Consider the following 15,734-nt stretch of genomic DNA (forward strand, 5'->3'; position numbering starts at 1 on the left):
GAATTAATAGCCCGGCATATATTTGTTCCTCTTTGGGGACTGGACAGTAGCACAATGCTTCACACAATAAGTGGCTGCTAATTGAAAAATCTTACTTGTGGTTCTTTATGTTCCACATCTTTTACTTAGAGAATGGTATTTTCTAGTGGTTTCTATTTTTTTTTTTTTTTTTTTTTTCGTCTTTAGTTGTAGAATACTGTGGGCATTTTAAAATATAAGGGTAAGGTTTGTGTTTGGAAAAAGCAGATTTATTTAGGTTATAAAAGATAATTCTGAAATTACATTCCAGAAACAAAACATCACTTTCTAGTGCTTTCCTTCGCCAGAAATGTCATCATGCTTCCTCACACAGCTTTCTGTTGTGTTTCATGATTAAAGCACATATTAATATACTTACATCTTTTGTTTGTAAAATCTTGTTTTCTAGCCTAATTTACATGTAAGCATACTGACTAAAGCATGCATTATACCAAAGGCATCATATTTAACCTTTTAAATTCGAGCAAGTGAGTATCTTGCCATCTGTGCCATCCTCTAAAAATGAGGGTGAGGAATGGCCCTGTCTACACCATTAAGATATTATGTGCAACCCTTGGAAAGATGGAAGGTCTTATACTAATACAGTGGTAATTATTAAATTAGCCACCTTCAATGTTTTGAACAAAGCAGTGCAAAAAATAAACAGAAGTGTAAGTATTAATATGTTCTTGATTGAAGTGTCGTGCTAAATTTCATTTCACAGAGACCAACTGGTTTGTTTTGTTTTCACAATTCTCTGCCTAGTGTGTGCCTGTGTTTAAGCTGATATCTGGTCAGTGTGACATTTTCTTCTCCTGTGACCACTTTCTGGATGCTAATTTTTCCTTTTAGCAGAACCCATTAGCATAACTAGGACTGAAGCCATCAAAGGTTGCTGGATGGCAGAATCAAAGAACTGAGGAAGAGAGGCACTTTCTGTGGGTGCTTTATTTTCCCCCTTTCCTTTTTTCCCTGAGGACTGGAGTAAAGACATTAGATTAACATACATCTGTTTTTATTTATGTGTGTGTATGTGTATGTGTGTGTAATGTCTTATAGGGGGAACTTGAACGGCAACTTTTGCAAGCAAATCCAATTCTGGAATCATTTGGAAATGCGAAGACTGTGAAAAATGATAACTCATCTCGTTTCGTAAGTTTAAAAGAGCCAAAAACTAATTCCTCAAATATCTAGTTAAATGTCTACTGTGATTAAGCAAATGAATTGATTTCTTCCTGTTAAGAAGAGGCAAACAGGTGTAGTAAAATTTTCTAGTAGCCACATTTAGAAAAAAGGGGGGGAAAATAATGGGAAATGATTTAATCATATTATATAGCAATATATAGCCATTTATATTACTATAATCTCTCTGAACCTGTTTTTATATCTTTGATGATAACACCCCATCTGGGGTTGGTGTGGCGATAAAAGGACATGCATTTTTGAGTCCTTAGTATAGCTGTAGGCATAATAAGTATTCAAAAAATGAAGTTGGTATTAAATGTAGTAAACTGTCCTTTTCTAATTGCTATTTCTATAGGATGTCAACTACTAGTACTTCTCATTAGACATTTTTATTAGCTATTCAACTATTTCAATTCCTTAAAGATTTTTCTTTTTTCCTCTGTTTGACTAGGCGTACGTAGTCTTTTACTCGAGGTTATTATCCTCTTATCTGTGGGATTTCAGTGTTCAATTATTTCTACTGAAGTTGTTCTATATTCGATTCTACTATATTTTTCTTCATCCTCTGAAGTATTGATAAAACGTCTTAGAAGGTCAGGATAAAAGAGGATTGAATTTCAGTGATTCTTTGGTGGAAATTTTTGGAAATCTGCTATTGTGACATTTAAAACCGGGCATGTAAAGTCATGGACTTCATATTTATTTTCTGGTAGTGTGGTTCCCATATCTTAATAGATATGGAAGGGATTATCTCTGAGGACCAGTAAACACAAAGGTAGCCAGAAACTCTTCTGTATTAGTTTCTAAGGCTGCCATAAAAAAGAACCACTGACCGGGTAGATCAGATCGCAGACACTTACTTTCCCACAATTCTGGAGGGTAGATGTCTCAGATCAAGGTGTCAGCAGGGTGTGGTTTCTTCTAAGGCTTCTCCGTGTTTTGTAAATGATCACCACCTTTCACAGGGTCTTTCCTGAGTGTGTCTGTGTCCTAATCTCTTATGAGGACACCAGTCCGTTGGGTTAGGATCCACCCCAATGACTTCATTTTAACTTGATTACCTCTTTAACAACCCCGTCTCTAAATACAGTCCCATTCTGAGGTGCTGGGGTCTACAGCTTCAACATGTGACTTTGCAGAACACCATTCAGCCCATCCACTTTCAGAAGTAGTAGAAGTGCAGGAGACTTTCCACGTTATAGAAGAAATGGGGTTCTGTTTATTTGGAATATCATTTAAGATAATATTTGAAAATTCACTTATCCCAAGTGCATTTAATAGTTATCTTAGCTCAAGTGGGGTAAAGAACGTTCCTGTGTCAATAGGAAGCACACCAGTGACTTTGGATTTATAAACAATCTAAGGAACTGAGTTGCTTTTAGTGTCCCTGTCTTTCCCCTGGATCATCCCTGTTGAGTCTAAGCCACAATTAAATCTTAAATTCTTCCTACTGAAAAGCCCTGTGTTTAGTGGCTATGGCATGGAATGGGAGAAACAGTGAGCTCCCAACTTCGGTATGTGAATCTCCATGAAAATTTTCAAGGACTTCTTCATGGAAAATCCTTTTATTTTACCGCATAAATCTAGTTACCCATTTTACCACATAAATCTAGTTACCCATCTATTCTGATTTTTTTCACCCCCAAACCACACTCTGAATTCAGGAGAAACTGTTTTATGCCCAGTTGTCTCATTTTTATCTAGAAAAGATAAATTGCTGCAAAGCTATATTTGTGTCCTTTGGTAAATAATGTAGTGATTCTGTTACCAAATGGTAAGGATTTATCTACTTGGCAGAGTATGTTTCCACTCATTTATTTTGGGTTTGAAACAGATATAAAGTATTCTATATTTGTTATCTATTACTAGTAACAAATGACCTAAAACCTAGTGACTTAAAACATTTCTTATTTCACAGTTTCTGTGTGTCAGAAATTCAGTAGCAGTTTAGCTGGGTGGTTCCGGCTCAGGGTCTCTCATAAGGTTGCATCAAGACGTTGTTGGTGAGATCTGTAGTCATAAGAAGGTCTGACTGAGGTTAGAGGATGATCTTCCAAGCTTTCTCAGGTGGCTTTTGGCAAGTGGTCCCAGTTCCTCCCAGCTATGGCTGGAGGCCATAGTTCCTCACCTTGTAGCTTCTTTGCAGGGCTGCTTCAATGTTCTCATGACATGGCAGCTGGCTTCTCAGAGCAAGCGATCCAAGAGAAGGCAAGACAAAAGCAAGACTCAGTGTCTCTTTTGACCCACCCTTGGAGGCCACATACCATCTCTCTGTATTTATGGGTTACACAAACCAACCTGGTACTGTGGAGGGAAATACACAAGTGTGTGAATGCCAGAGGTGGGGATCTTGGAGACCATCTTGAAGGCTAGCTACCATGAATTCTTAGCAGGGTCTCCATCATTGACTTATAAGAGGTTTTGATCTACAATTAGCCTCACTCTCTGAAGTTCTTAATTGGTGGGCTTCTCAGGGGTTGTCTGGAGACATTTTTCTTTGTTCAGTTGTGGGGAAGGGCACTGTGTGGCATCTGATGGGTAGAGGTAGGGAATGCTGCTAAACATTCTACAATGCACAGGACAGCCCTCACAACAGAGAATCACCCAGCCCTGAGTGTCACTTATGCCAAGGTTGCAAAACTCTGCTCTCAATTGTTCGTTCAAGTTATAGCCCAAACTAAGGTGGTAACTTTTTGTAGCTTACTTGCAAAGTAATAATATGAGTTTGATTAATGCTTGTTATTTATGCTTCCTATTCCAAAAGTTTATATAAATAATTCTGGTAGGAACCTGTTTTACTTTCTGCTAGTAGGAGAAGTTTCTGAGATTATTTCATAGGTACTCTGCAGCAGGAAAAGAGCAAGAATTAGCCATCTGATCTAAGTTCTCAACAAACCTTATTTTAGCCATGTACCACCTTCCAAAATGCTTGCACTACTGTATGATAACTTTTAAGTATGTTATGTATAGAAGATATATTACAGGCTGATTTTTGTTTCTATAGGAAAAAGATTTTATGTTAAGGCAATGTTCTCAGCTTTTCATTCAAACAAGAAAAGGATATTTTCATATAGTCGATTTTGAACTTGTTAATTCTTAGAAGGTCAACTTCTGTTGATGTATATAGTATTTTAAGAAATGATTTAGTAGCTAATTTCTATTATCATAAAGCTTTATATAACACTAAAACAAGTAGTTAATTTTAGTAGTGTCATAAAAAAATAAGTAATAATTCCACTGATTGAATAATGTTCAGTTAAAATATCCCTTTAGTACTTCTCTATGGGTGTTGCCAACACTTTGGTTTTCAGCCTGTTTGGCAGTAGCCAGTGTTGACTCATTTTTTAAATTAAATTGTGTGCAATTTTGACTTGCGATTTGTTGTGTGGTTCAATTAATTCTTAAGCATCTTTTTTCTTGGCCAGGCAACTGTGCTGCTCAGTTGATATCTCCATTTGGATATTTAGATTTCTCAAATTTAACATACCCTAAATGGAAATTTTTCTTTTTTAAAAATTTGTTCTTTTTGTCTTAGGTCAAAAAATGATACCATCAGATCACCCAGTTGCTTAAACTTAAAACAGCACAAATCTAGGAAGACAAAATACCTAGGGGTCTTCTTTGATTTAGCCTTTCTCATGGCCCATTTCCCAGCTAGCAGTGAATCCAGTTGGTTCTAGAATATGTTTCAAATCTGTCCACATTTCTTCTTCTCCTAACTGCCTAGTTTAAAACCCTATCTAGAGTTTCCTAAATGATTCCCTATCACAATGTTCTGTGTATATCCCTAGCAGCACTTATGAGTATTGATAGCTAATTACATGGCTTCTTTATCATCTCTATCATGAGGATGTAAGGTCTCTGACAGTAAGGACTTTTCCTCATTCTCCTCCTTGCTTCTAGTTCCTAGCACTGTGCCTCAAACATGCAAGGACATAGTAGGTGTGTTTGTGGGATTCATTTAGTTAAATTTGATTGCCTGCTAAGTGCCAGATAGGCAAACTAAATTGGGCAAACTAAAGCCCCCAGCCTTTTAGGGCTCACCTTCATTCTGGTTTTAACATTATTTTATTTTCATAGTACTGGGGATCAAACCCAGGGCATGCTAGGCAAGTGCTCTACCACTGAGCTCCATCCCCAGTCCTGGTTTTAACTTTAATATGTTTTTGATGATATGCCATCTTGCAAGATTGTGCTTATCTCTGAGAGTGTGCATGCCCCAGTTTTAGGAGCTTGGGTAGGAGTCATGTGGGAGCTAGTGGCTTCATGAACAGGCTGGGCCTTAAATTGGAATTGGTGTCCTACAGAAAGAGTAATGTGATATTGAAAAATGGATTGTGTGTACAATGAGATTTCATGCAGTCATTATTTACAAGCCACATGCTTGCAGTGAAAATATTTGAAACTATAAGCTCCATAAGCTTTAGAAGCCATTTGGTTCCATTTCTTTGATCTGATATAGACAACTAATTTCCTGAAGAATATCTTTTCTTTCAAAGATGCTAGCATATGGTTTGTGTTAAAGGGGGATTCTTTAGGAGAGCATTACCCGTATGAAAATAATCGTTCACAGTTAGTCCAGTTCTCTGTTTATAAGAAGTAAAAATGCATTCCAGATGGTGGAGATTTATATAAAATGAATGTCTCATAATGAAACTTTAAAAACAGGGACTTCAATTTCAAAATGATTGTTTGGATCAGCAGATACATCTCCCCTCAAAGTCTTAGAAAGAATCACTTTCTCTGTTTACACAATCCTTTTTGTTTGTTTTTGCAAACCCACCTATGCCAGTTTCACAATTTCTAACTGTTGTGTGCTTTTTGATAGATAATTAGCCTCTGGTAGTTGTGGTTAGGTAAAGCCTGTAGGTATCTCCTCCCTCCAGTTTGACTCCCAAAGTATAATGAAAGCAAGTGGGAATTCTCACCCTCAGGTGCACTTATTAGTAGGTAGGCACTAAAAACAGTTGTGTAAGGCAAATGCAGCTCAGTTCTAAGTACTCTGCTCAAAGTTATCCCTCAAAGATCTACCAAAGCACATGTGATAATATCAGAAAGATTATGGTCTGCACCGTAATCTGCAACCAGATCAGAGGCTGGACATAGCTGTGGGAGAGCCTGGCCTTCAGCAGCACAGCCTCCTGGACCTGCCTGAGTCTAAATGCCTTGTTCTTGCCAGAGTGGGAGGCTCTCGATATTTCTAAACAGCCAGTCTCTTAATGCCACTCATGTTGCCTCATAATTTCTAATATCCATTATACTAAGTAACAAGTTCACATGAAAACTCATTTTACTAATAACAAAGCTTCTGGTATCGTTTGGAGATTAAGATAGCTGAAGCATTTAAGGTAGCCATCTGGCCTTTGGATTAAATGCTAGCTAATTACTCCTGGAATGGGTTTTCCATCTAGGGCAAATGGCTAGCTCCAGAATGGAGATGAAAACAAAACCTATACACAGACATAATTCCCTTTCTATGCTAAAGCATTTTAAAGTAAATTATTAGCTCATATAACAGTTTAGATACCATATTAGGGAGGGAAAAACATTTTCAGAATGCGAAAGTAACCTGCATTGCCTCTGTATTAAATTGCCAATTAATGATTAATCTGGGTTTAGTGTTTATGGATATGTTGTAACCACCCCAGAAGATTGATAGTAATTCAGAACAAATGAAACTGCTGAAGCCAAATAACCTTATTTTCCTTATAATATCAAAGTATTAAACATCCAGGTCGTTCTTTTGCACCTTTTAAATGAAGTTCTTAACAATTTGTGTTTTAGGACTGAAGGCATAGCTCCTTGGTAGAGAACTTGCCACAGTGCATGAGACCCTGGGTTCCATCTCTGTATTAAATGAATAGATGAATAAATAAATTATAAAATCTGTGTTTTACATAAAGGGAGAAAGAATTCTGCTTGTCTTGCTATTCAGAACACTTAGAGCAAGTGTATGGTCTCAGTTCTTGTATTGCAACACAGTCAAACTGTGTGACTAGAATGAATATTTAATATACTTGTCATTGTTTTTGTTTTTATTGATGAGATTCTGGTTGACTATTCTGAATATCATAATCAGACCTTTATGAAAATCAAATATGGAGTAGGTATTTTCAGCACAAATTAATTAATTCTGAAAGAGCATTTATTATTAATATTAGAAGTTTTTTTGACTTACAGATTTTATTCCTCCCCCAACCCCACCCCAAGGAAGAGTGAAAAGTCGTACTTGCTCATCTACACAAGTGCTCAACTGTCCCACACTGAAATGATGTCACATTCTGTGGCCTGCTTCTCACCTAATTTGCCACCATGTCCAACATTAAAGGAACTATTTAAATCCTAGATTTTTTGAGGAGAGTCAGTAAAGTGTTTCTCTTTGGTTCTGAAATTTTACTTTATCATATTGTCTTATAAAATATCTGAGCACAAATATTGTTTAGCATGGAGGTGATAACTTTTCAACTTTCTAAGGTTTTTGTTTTGTTAAAGCATTTTCAAAATAGAGTCAGTTCTAGAGGTGCAGCTTATAATTGAGGATATTAGTAACTATATCTACTGTTTTCAGAGAACTAGTTTCTTTGGGGGTATAGAGAAGAAGCAGAGTGGGAACATTCTCCTTCCTTCTATATCTCCAACCCTTTTTTCATTACTATCTGCCTGGCTCTTTTCACTTACTATAAGGGCTAGAGCAATCATTGATGCAGTTATGAATAGGACATTTGGCTAGGGAGCTGGTGAGAAAGTTAGAGGATTGCACATTAGAGACTTCATTTATTTTTCCAAGTAGGTGACCACATGTCTGAATTATTCTGGAACATTTCTTCATAGGTTACCTATTCAGAAGACCAAAACCCTAATTTTCTGCCATTTCTCCTTTGATTCTAACATTCTTTCCTAATTTATAATTTTCCATGAAATAAGGGGAAATTAAATTCACTAAATATAAAATGCATAGCATTTAAGTTTGTTTTCAAAGTTGTTAGAGTTCAAAGTTATCTGTGTGATTATTTTGGCTTATGGCCCAAAGAATTCCTTTTTTTTTTTTTTTTTTTTTTTTTTTTTTGACAAAATTTGAACTTCCATTCTTTTTAAGATGGTAAAGCAAAAGTAGGAAGTAGCGTAAGGACTTGAAAGTTTAAACAGCTAGTCTTAGATGTACTCACTATAAAAGTTAGACAGGTTGGTGAAAGCTGTACATTTGTTTTACTGGATATAATGAATTTTGTAAGAATCAGATGAAACTGTATGAGTTTGATTAACCTTTCTGCAGTGTTAAAATGAGAAGTTTGAGAAGTATTTGCTTGGGCAGTTCTGTTAGCAATGTATCCTTTGTAGCAAGGGAATAATAACATTGTCTTTTGACTACTGGCTCTTAAAATAGCAGTTCTTAATTAACTCAATGAGGTATTGTGTAGATGATACAGCTGTTTAAAATTTATAAAGAATTTTAACCCTCACTTAAAACATCAGGACCCAATTTTAGTTTTTGTGTTTCTTTTTTGAACAGTTGTAACTGTTCATATGGACTAATAGTTTTTTGACTTTATTCTTTCTTAGGGGTCTTCCAAGGAACAAAGATAAAATATACTTATTTTTAGAATAAGATAAAATTCATTCTCTTATAATTACCATATGAATCCATTGGATCATTTTATAAAGAAAAGATCTGGTGTGGAGTATGACTATTTTTTCTGTATCTTGAAACATTTTGCTGTTTCATTATCTAAGGAATTCATTCATCTTTATCATTACCAACTATGCTAAAAAAATTGATTAGAATAATAAGAATAATGGAATTGCTCGGAAGGATGTTACTATACCTATTTTATCAGACTTTAGTTTGTTTATCATATTGCTCAAAATATTGCAAGAAGCTATGTAGGGAGAAGAAAACTAGGGAGAGTATATATTTATACACTAAAACAAACAAACAAACAAACAAAAAAACCCCAGTACACTGGAAAGCGTGAGAAGGGGCTAAAGTAATACAGAAGAAGAATAGTGTAAATCTAATGTTTTCACTTTAACAGGAAGAGCAAATTTATTTAAATATGCTTACCGTAAATGAAATAGATGATGATTTATGTTCTAAAAATTAACATTTATCTAGGGGGTCCTAAGATTTCTCCCTGATAAATTTTAGAAAACTTTACATACATTAAATTTCACTCTTTTTTAGTGTACAGTTCTATGAGTAGAGACAAATGTATGATTACTGTAGCTAGCACCACGATCCCTAGAAAGACCATTTCCATTACTCCAGAAAGTCTTTTTCTTCCTCCTGCCTATAACTGCTGATCTGTTTTTTGCCCCTGTAGTACTCTTTTTCTCTAGAAAATCAAGGAAATGGAATCATACTGTATGTAGTGTTTTATGTCCAGCTTCTTTCACATGGCATAATGCTTTTTAGTCTATCCTTATTGTTGAGTTTAATCACTGGTTTGTTCCTTTTTATTGCTCAGTAATATTCCATTGTATGAATAGGTCACAATTTTTTACTTATTCACAGGTTGATGGACATTTGGGTTATTTCTAATTGTTAGAAAATACAGTGGCTATGAATATTCATGTGCAGGTCTTGGTGCACACATGCTTTCATCTCCCTGGGGTAATTAAGTAGGAGTAGGATTGCTCATTCATTTGATAACCAGGTTTAACTTTATAAGAAACTGGCAAATTTCTTCTGCAGGAACAGTACCATTTTACAGTCTCACCAGGGTTGTGTGGGAGTTCTATAGTTGTTTTGTATCCTCGCTGGTCTTTGTTTAAAATTATAGCTGTCCTGGTTGATATGTAGTGGTATTTCATTGTGGCCATTTGAATTTGGATTTCCCTAATTACTCACAATATTGAGTATCTTCTCTTAAACTTATTGACCATTATCTTTTTTTAATCTTTTTTTTTTTTTGGTACTCAAGATTGAACCTAGGGTTGCTTAACCACTCAGCCACATCCCCAGCCCTCTTTCTTGCTAAGTTGCTTATGGACTCCCTGAGTTGCTTCAAACTTGTGATCCTCCTGCCTCAGCCTCCCAAGCCACTGGGATTACAGGCATGTGCCACCATGCCCAGCCCTATGATATTCTTTGATGATGTATCTGTTTAAATCTTTCATCTAATTTTATACCAGTTTTTCTTACTATTGAGTTTTGAGAGCTTTTTACATATTATGGGAACAAGTCCTTTAAATATTCTCTTCCAGTTTGTGGCTTCTCTGTTCATTTTCTTCACAGTGTCTTTGAAAAATAGAAATTTTAAGTTTGGATAAATCCAGCTATCATTTTTAAAAATTTGATGGTTCATTCCTTTTACTTTTTAAAAAATCTTGTTTAACTTCAGTCATAAGGATTTTTTCTTGTTTTCTCTGGGAAGTGTTATAGTTTCAACCCATATGTTTGGATCTATGGTCTATTTTGAGTTAATATTTTTATATGTAACATGAGGTTAGGATCTGTGCTCTTTCTGTTTTGTTTTTCTTCATTTTGCTCATTTTTTAAGCACCATTTATTTAAAAGACTATCCTTTCCCTGTTAAATTACCTTGGTATCATTGTTGAAGATAAATTGACCTTACATGGATGGTCTGCTTCTGAACTCTATTCTTTTTAATTATTTTTATTTTTTGGTACTAGAGTTTGAACCCAAGAGTACTTTATTACTAATTACTAAAGTAATTATACTTAATTACTTTACTAAGTTGCAAAGGCTCTCACTAAGTTGGGGAAACTGACCTCCAACTTGCAGTCCTCCTGCCTCTGCCTCCCAAGTCACTGGGATTACAGGCCTGTGCCACAATGCCTGACTTCATTCTGTTCTATTGATCTGTATCTCTGTCCTTATTACCAATACCGCACTGTCCTAATAAATTTACAGCTTTTTGAAATCAAGTAGTATGAGTTCTTCAACTCTGGTTCTCTTTCTCAAAGTTGTGACTACTGTAAATCTTCTTCATTTTCTCTCATATTTTAGATTGAGCCTGTTAGTTTCCTCAAAGGGGGCCTTCCAAGCCCTTGACTGTTCACATAGTCATGTGTTTCCTAGGATTAGCTCTTCTTAATGGTCTTAGAATAAATCTTCTTATAAAGTGTTTAATTTGAGTTTTATAGTTACATTTGTGAGTTAGGTATAACTATATTTGCTTTCTTTTTACTTTTTTTGGTATTATCTCTAACAGTTTGGGCTTTCATTTTGCTTTTTGGAGGGTACCATCTTTTAACAGTTAGGGTACTCAGTGTTATGATAACTTTATAAAATAAATTATAAAATAATTATTTCCTCTTTCCCTAAGACAACTATATAGTAAGAGAGTCAAATATTCCTTAAAAATATGTCAAACTGTTTCACAAAACCAATCCAGCATTTTTAAAGAAGTAATTTGGTTTTGTTATTATTTTTGTGGCCTATTCAAATTTTCTCAGTTTTTTTCTTGACTAGATTTCTATTTTCCTTAGAAGTCATCTCTATTAATCAGATTTTGAATTATCAGTATAAGTAGAATACTAATTCTTTTAAAGCTATTAAAATCTTGTATCTCAGATTACTTAGAAAAGCTTTAAAAAGCTCTAAATGATCAGTGTTCATTACTTTCTTTTTGCTAACATTTCTAGTGTTATTTTGTTATAGCCTGGGAAGGTGGTCTTTATCTTATTGCTGATTTTTTGATACTTATTGCAGCTTTTCTTTTTATTTGAAGCAATACATAAGATCTATTTTTGTAGCCAATACATGGGTGCAGGGTAAGATACATTTTCTTAATATTTTATTATTGTGCTCAAATCCTCAGTGTTCTTATTTATTTTCAATTTTCTCATTTACATTTATTTTCAGGGCAAGTTTATTCGGATCAACTTTGATGTAACTGGCTATATTGTTGGGGCCAACATCGAAACATGTATCCTTTTTCATAATTGCTTTGTCCAGAATAACCACCCAGTCTTTCCACAGCCACACAGCAACCCTTGGTGATGTCATCCCACTCTGCAGGTGGGAAGACTCACCCCACAGACCATAGAACATGTGCAGATGCTTTCAGCTACTGATTGTGTACCCCAGAGTGGTGTGGATATCGTTGTTGTTGATTGTTGTTAAAACCACATCCCAGCCTATGGGCCAGGGTAGATGGAGAGCCTCCCGCATGTGTGGTTCAGGATGTTTAGGTGAGTGTTACTGCAACTGCACTTCAGGTATTGTCTTGGTCACCCGTGTTCTACCATCTGCCTCTGATCTTAATAGGATAAACATGTACAGAGCAAAATCAGCCTTGTAAGATTATGGAGTCAGAGTAATTTCAATTGGTGTTAATTAGAAAAAGCTAGAGGAAAAGATAAAATGTCAAATATATAGAATACACCTAAGAAATGTCACATGCATAGAATGGTATTAAGAAATAGTAGGTATATATAAAACAAATTAGAGCTGAACAACAGAAAGGAATCTGAATGATAGTGTGCAAATTAGAAGGGATACGGATGACAGTTCTCTGATGCTTGTTAGAATAATTTCCAGTAATAGAAATATTGTTTCTGTCCCTCAAGTGAGCCAAGGCCAGAGGATCAAGGCCAGCCTCAGCAACTTAGCAAAACCTGCTCAGCACTTAAGCAAAACAGTATCTCACAATATGAGCCAGGCATGGTGGCACACAACCTGTTAATCCTAGTGGCGCAGGAGGCTGAGACAGGAGGATCTCAAGTTTAAAGCCAGCCTCAGCATCTTATCAAGGCCTTAAGCAACTTAGCAAGACCCTGTCTCAAAATACAAAATTAAAATAAAATAAAAGGGCTGGGGAGGTTGGGAATGTGGCTCAGTGGTTAAGGGTTCCTGGGTTCAATCCCTGGTACCAAACAAATAAAAATATAAAACATAAAAGGACTGGAGATATAACTCAGTGGTAAAGTTCCCCAGTACCTAAAAAAAATTTTTTTTTAAGAGTGGTATTTTGTCTGTACTTTCAAAGCCAGAAATATACGTGTACGCACATACATGTACATAGACACACACTTCATACTAGTCTAACACCATTTATATGAATATTTTTCACTTAATGTGGAGGATATGTTTGGGATAGTCTGACTTAAAATTCAGGCTATTTGGCACATGCAGAATTAATTCATTTGGTGACCTCAGGGAAGGTTTACTTCAAAAGAGACAGTCTTCTTGCAAAGCAGTGAAACACAGTCAACAAGAGCCCAGTGTGACTGTAGCCCACAGATGCTCTTGGAGCGTCCACACACAGTGGACAGAGGGCCCAGCCAGCCTTGGATTGAGCCCCAGATCCACAGGCAGGTGTATGATAGTCTGACATGCAGGAGTTTGGTCAAGCTGCTTGCTTCCAGGAAGGCCAGGCAGCGGGCAGTAGATGGAAGTAGGCTGTAGGCACTGACTGACCACAGTGGTTCTTAAGCTCAGCTAAGGGAAGGCCAGTGGTGAATTCAGTGGGTGATAACTATCATCCAATCATAGTCACATCTCAAGGCATTTGGGAAAGTTACTAAAGGGACTGGATTAGAGAGGGTAGCATTTAGGGCATAAGAGACTTTCAATGAGGGGGTCAGAACCCAGCACACACATTTGGAAGTCACATCAAGTTTTCATTCCTAGCTCTACAACATATTAACTATGTTGTTTTGACCAGTTTCTTTGTGTAAGCACATGGCACACAAATGACAGAGGCCAGGAGCAGACCTCAGATCAGCAAGCTTTTCTTTATTTAGTGGTGGAGCTAATCAGTCAAACACTCAAAGTGGCTCATTTTCAGGGGTAAAATGGCTGCGGATCACAAGGTTCTGGGCTTTATATATAGCCTTAACAGAGTGAGGCTACGGGAGGAGTGAGTTAGTTTTTGCAGGCCTTTTTGGCAGTCAGGGGGCAGGGCAAGGTTATGGGAAGAGTTTTGGTGTTGGGATCATTTAGCAGGGTGGGAGGACAGGTAGATAGCATATCCTTCACTTTGTACTTTGCTTTCTTTATTTGTAAAACTGTGATATTAATTCCAGTATGATAGGGCTTCTCCTGCCCTAAACAATTGTAAGTCACTTTTAATAGCTCTGACAGTTCCTTGTACAGTGTTGTGTTCTTTAAATGTATCCAGGTTAGCAGGAGGATGGGTGGGGTGGGGCAGGGCGGGAGGAGCACCTCACAACCTTCCCATCTTTTTAAAGTTCCCTCCTAGCCTGGTGATTCTAGATTCCTGGGAAACACAAATTGTATATATTGTCTTTATTCAGATACAAAAGACAGTCCTTTTGAATGGTTCATTATAGCATAGTTGATATATAAATATATCCAAGAAAGAAAACATTTTGTAAATTAAATTTGTGTAGACACCAAAAGAGAACCTCCTTTTAATAATCCTTAACCATCTCTGCTCAGACCTTCTGGAAAAGTCTCGTGCTGTTCGTCAAGCAAAAGATGAGCGTACTTTTCATATCTTTTACCAGTTATTATCTGGAGCTGGGGAACACCTGAAGTGTAAGTGACAAGGGTCCTTACTACCTATATTTAGTAGAATATCATTTCTAATATTGAAATTTTTTTGAGAAAGAAAGGTTTCAGGAAATAGTGGTTTTATACACGTGCGTCAAATCTCTAACTGATTAAATCATGAGAATGAAAATGATATTGAACTTCCACATCATGGAGTAAGTGGTAAGTTGTTAGATTTTGTGCTTTTATTTCTTTAAAAATTTTTTAAATTAGAAGACAAATGATGTATGTTTTTGAGATTCTGTTTCAACATTTATAGGTAGATATCATGTTAAGTAAATTAAGCCAGTCCCCCAAAACCAAAGGCCAAATGCAAATGTTCTCTCTGATATGTGAATGCTAACTCACATTAAGCAGGGGAGGTCCCTGGTAGGGATTGAAGTTCACTGGATTAGACAAAGGGGAATGAAGGGAAGGGTGGGGGATGAGAATGAGAAAAGCAGTAGAATGAATCAGACATAACTTTCCTAAATGAATACACAACCAGTGTAACTCCACATCATATGCATCCCCCAAAATGGGAAGTTATCCTCCATGTATGCATGATATGTCAAAATACATTATACTGTCAAATAAAAAACAAATAAATAAAAAAAAAATAAGTCGAAAAGTAAGCAAAAAATATATTTACTTAATAAAGTGAAGTAGAATAAACATTTTTGTTCTTAGATTTATACTTAAATATAGATTATGCTTGCACTGATACTAGATAGCACCAGTGGTGGGTATTTATTTTTTTATTGTCATAAATTGGAAGGACTAGACATGGTTAAAATAATTCCAGTCAGGGTGAGAATTTTGCTGAATCAGAAATACATGAGGAATGCAGAAGAAGTACATGTTTCAGTCTCTTCTGTGTCCCAAATTCAGTATGTTTCTCCATGATTATTATTATCTAAATATTACAGTAGACACATATACAGTAAAACTTTTCTCCTCTGGGGATTAGGCTTGTTTTAGCCATGGGCATCTATAAAAGCATTGAACTCAGAATTAGAGAAAGATCTTGCAGGGGAAATATATAAGCAACAAGTAAACAAAGTAAGTG

General features: G+C 36.1%; 1 protein-coding gene across 3 annotated transcripts in view; it reads left to right on the forward strand.

Moving 5' to 3' along the window:
- The window catches only part of Myh10 (myosin heavy chain 10), a 141,136-nt gene that overhangs the window by 59,015 nt on the left and 66,387 nt on the right, over positions 1-15,734 (forward strand). For all 3 annotated transcript variants that reach the window (XM_047546634.1, XM_047546635.1, XM_047546636.1), the window contains exons 6-8: positions 1,078-1,170; positions 12,032-12,095; positions 14,573-14,671. In XM_047546634.1, the coding sequence (XP_047402590.1) occupies positions 1,078-1,170; positions 12,032-12,095; positions 14,573-14,671 (256 nt within the window). The remainder of the gene's footprint in view (positions 1-1,077; positions 1,171-12,031; positions 12,096-14,572; positions 14,672-15,734) is intronic.

Source organism: Sciurus carolinensis, chromosome 3 (genome assembly GCF_902686445.1).
Source record: "Sciurus carolinensis chromosome 3, mSciCar1.2, whole genome shotgun sequence".
NCBI classification, from domain to species: Eukaryota; Metazoa; Chordata; class Mammalia; order Rodentia; family Sciuridae; genus Sciurus; species Sciurus carolinensis.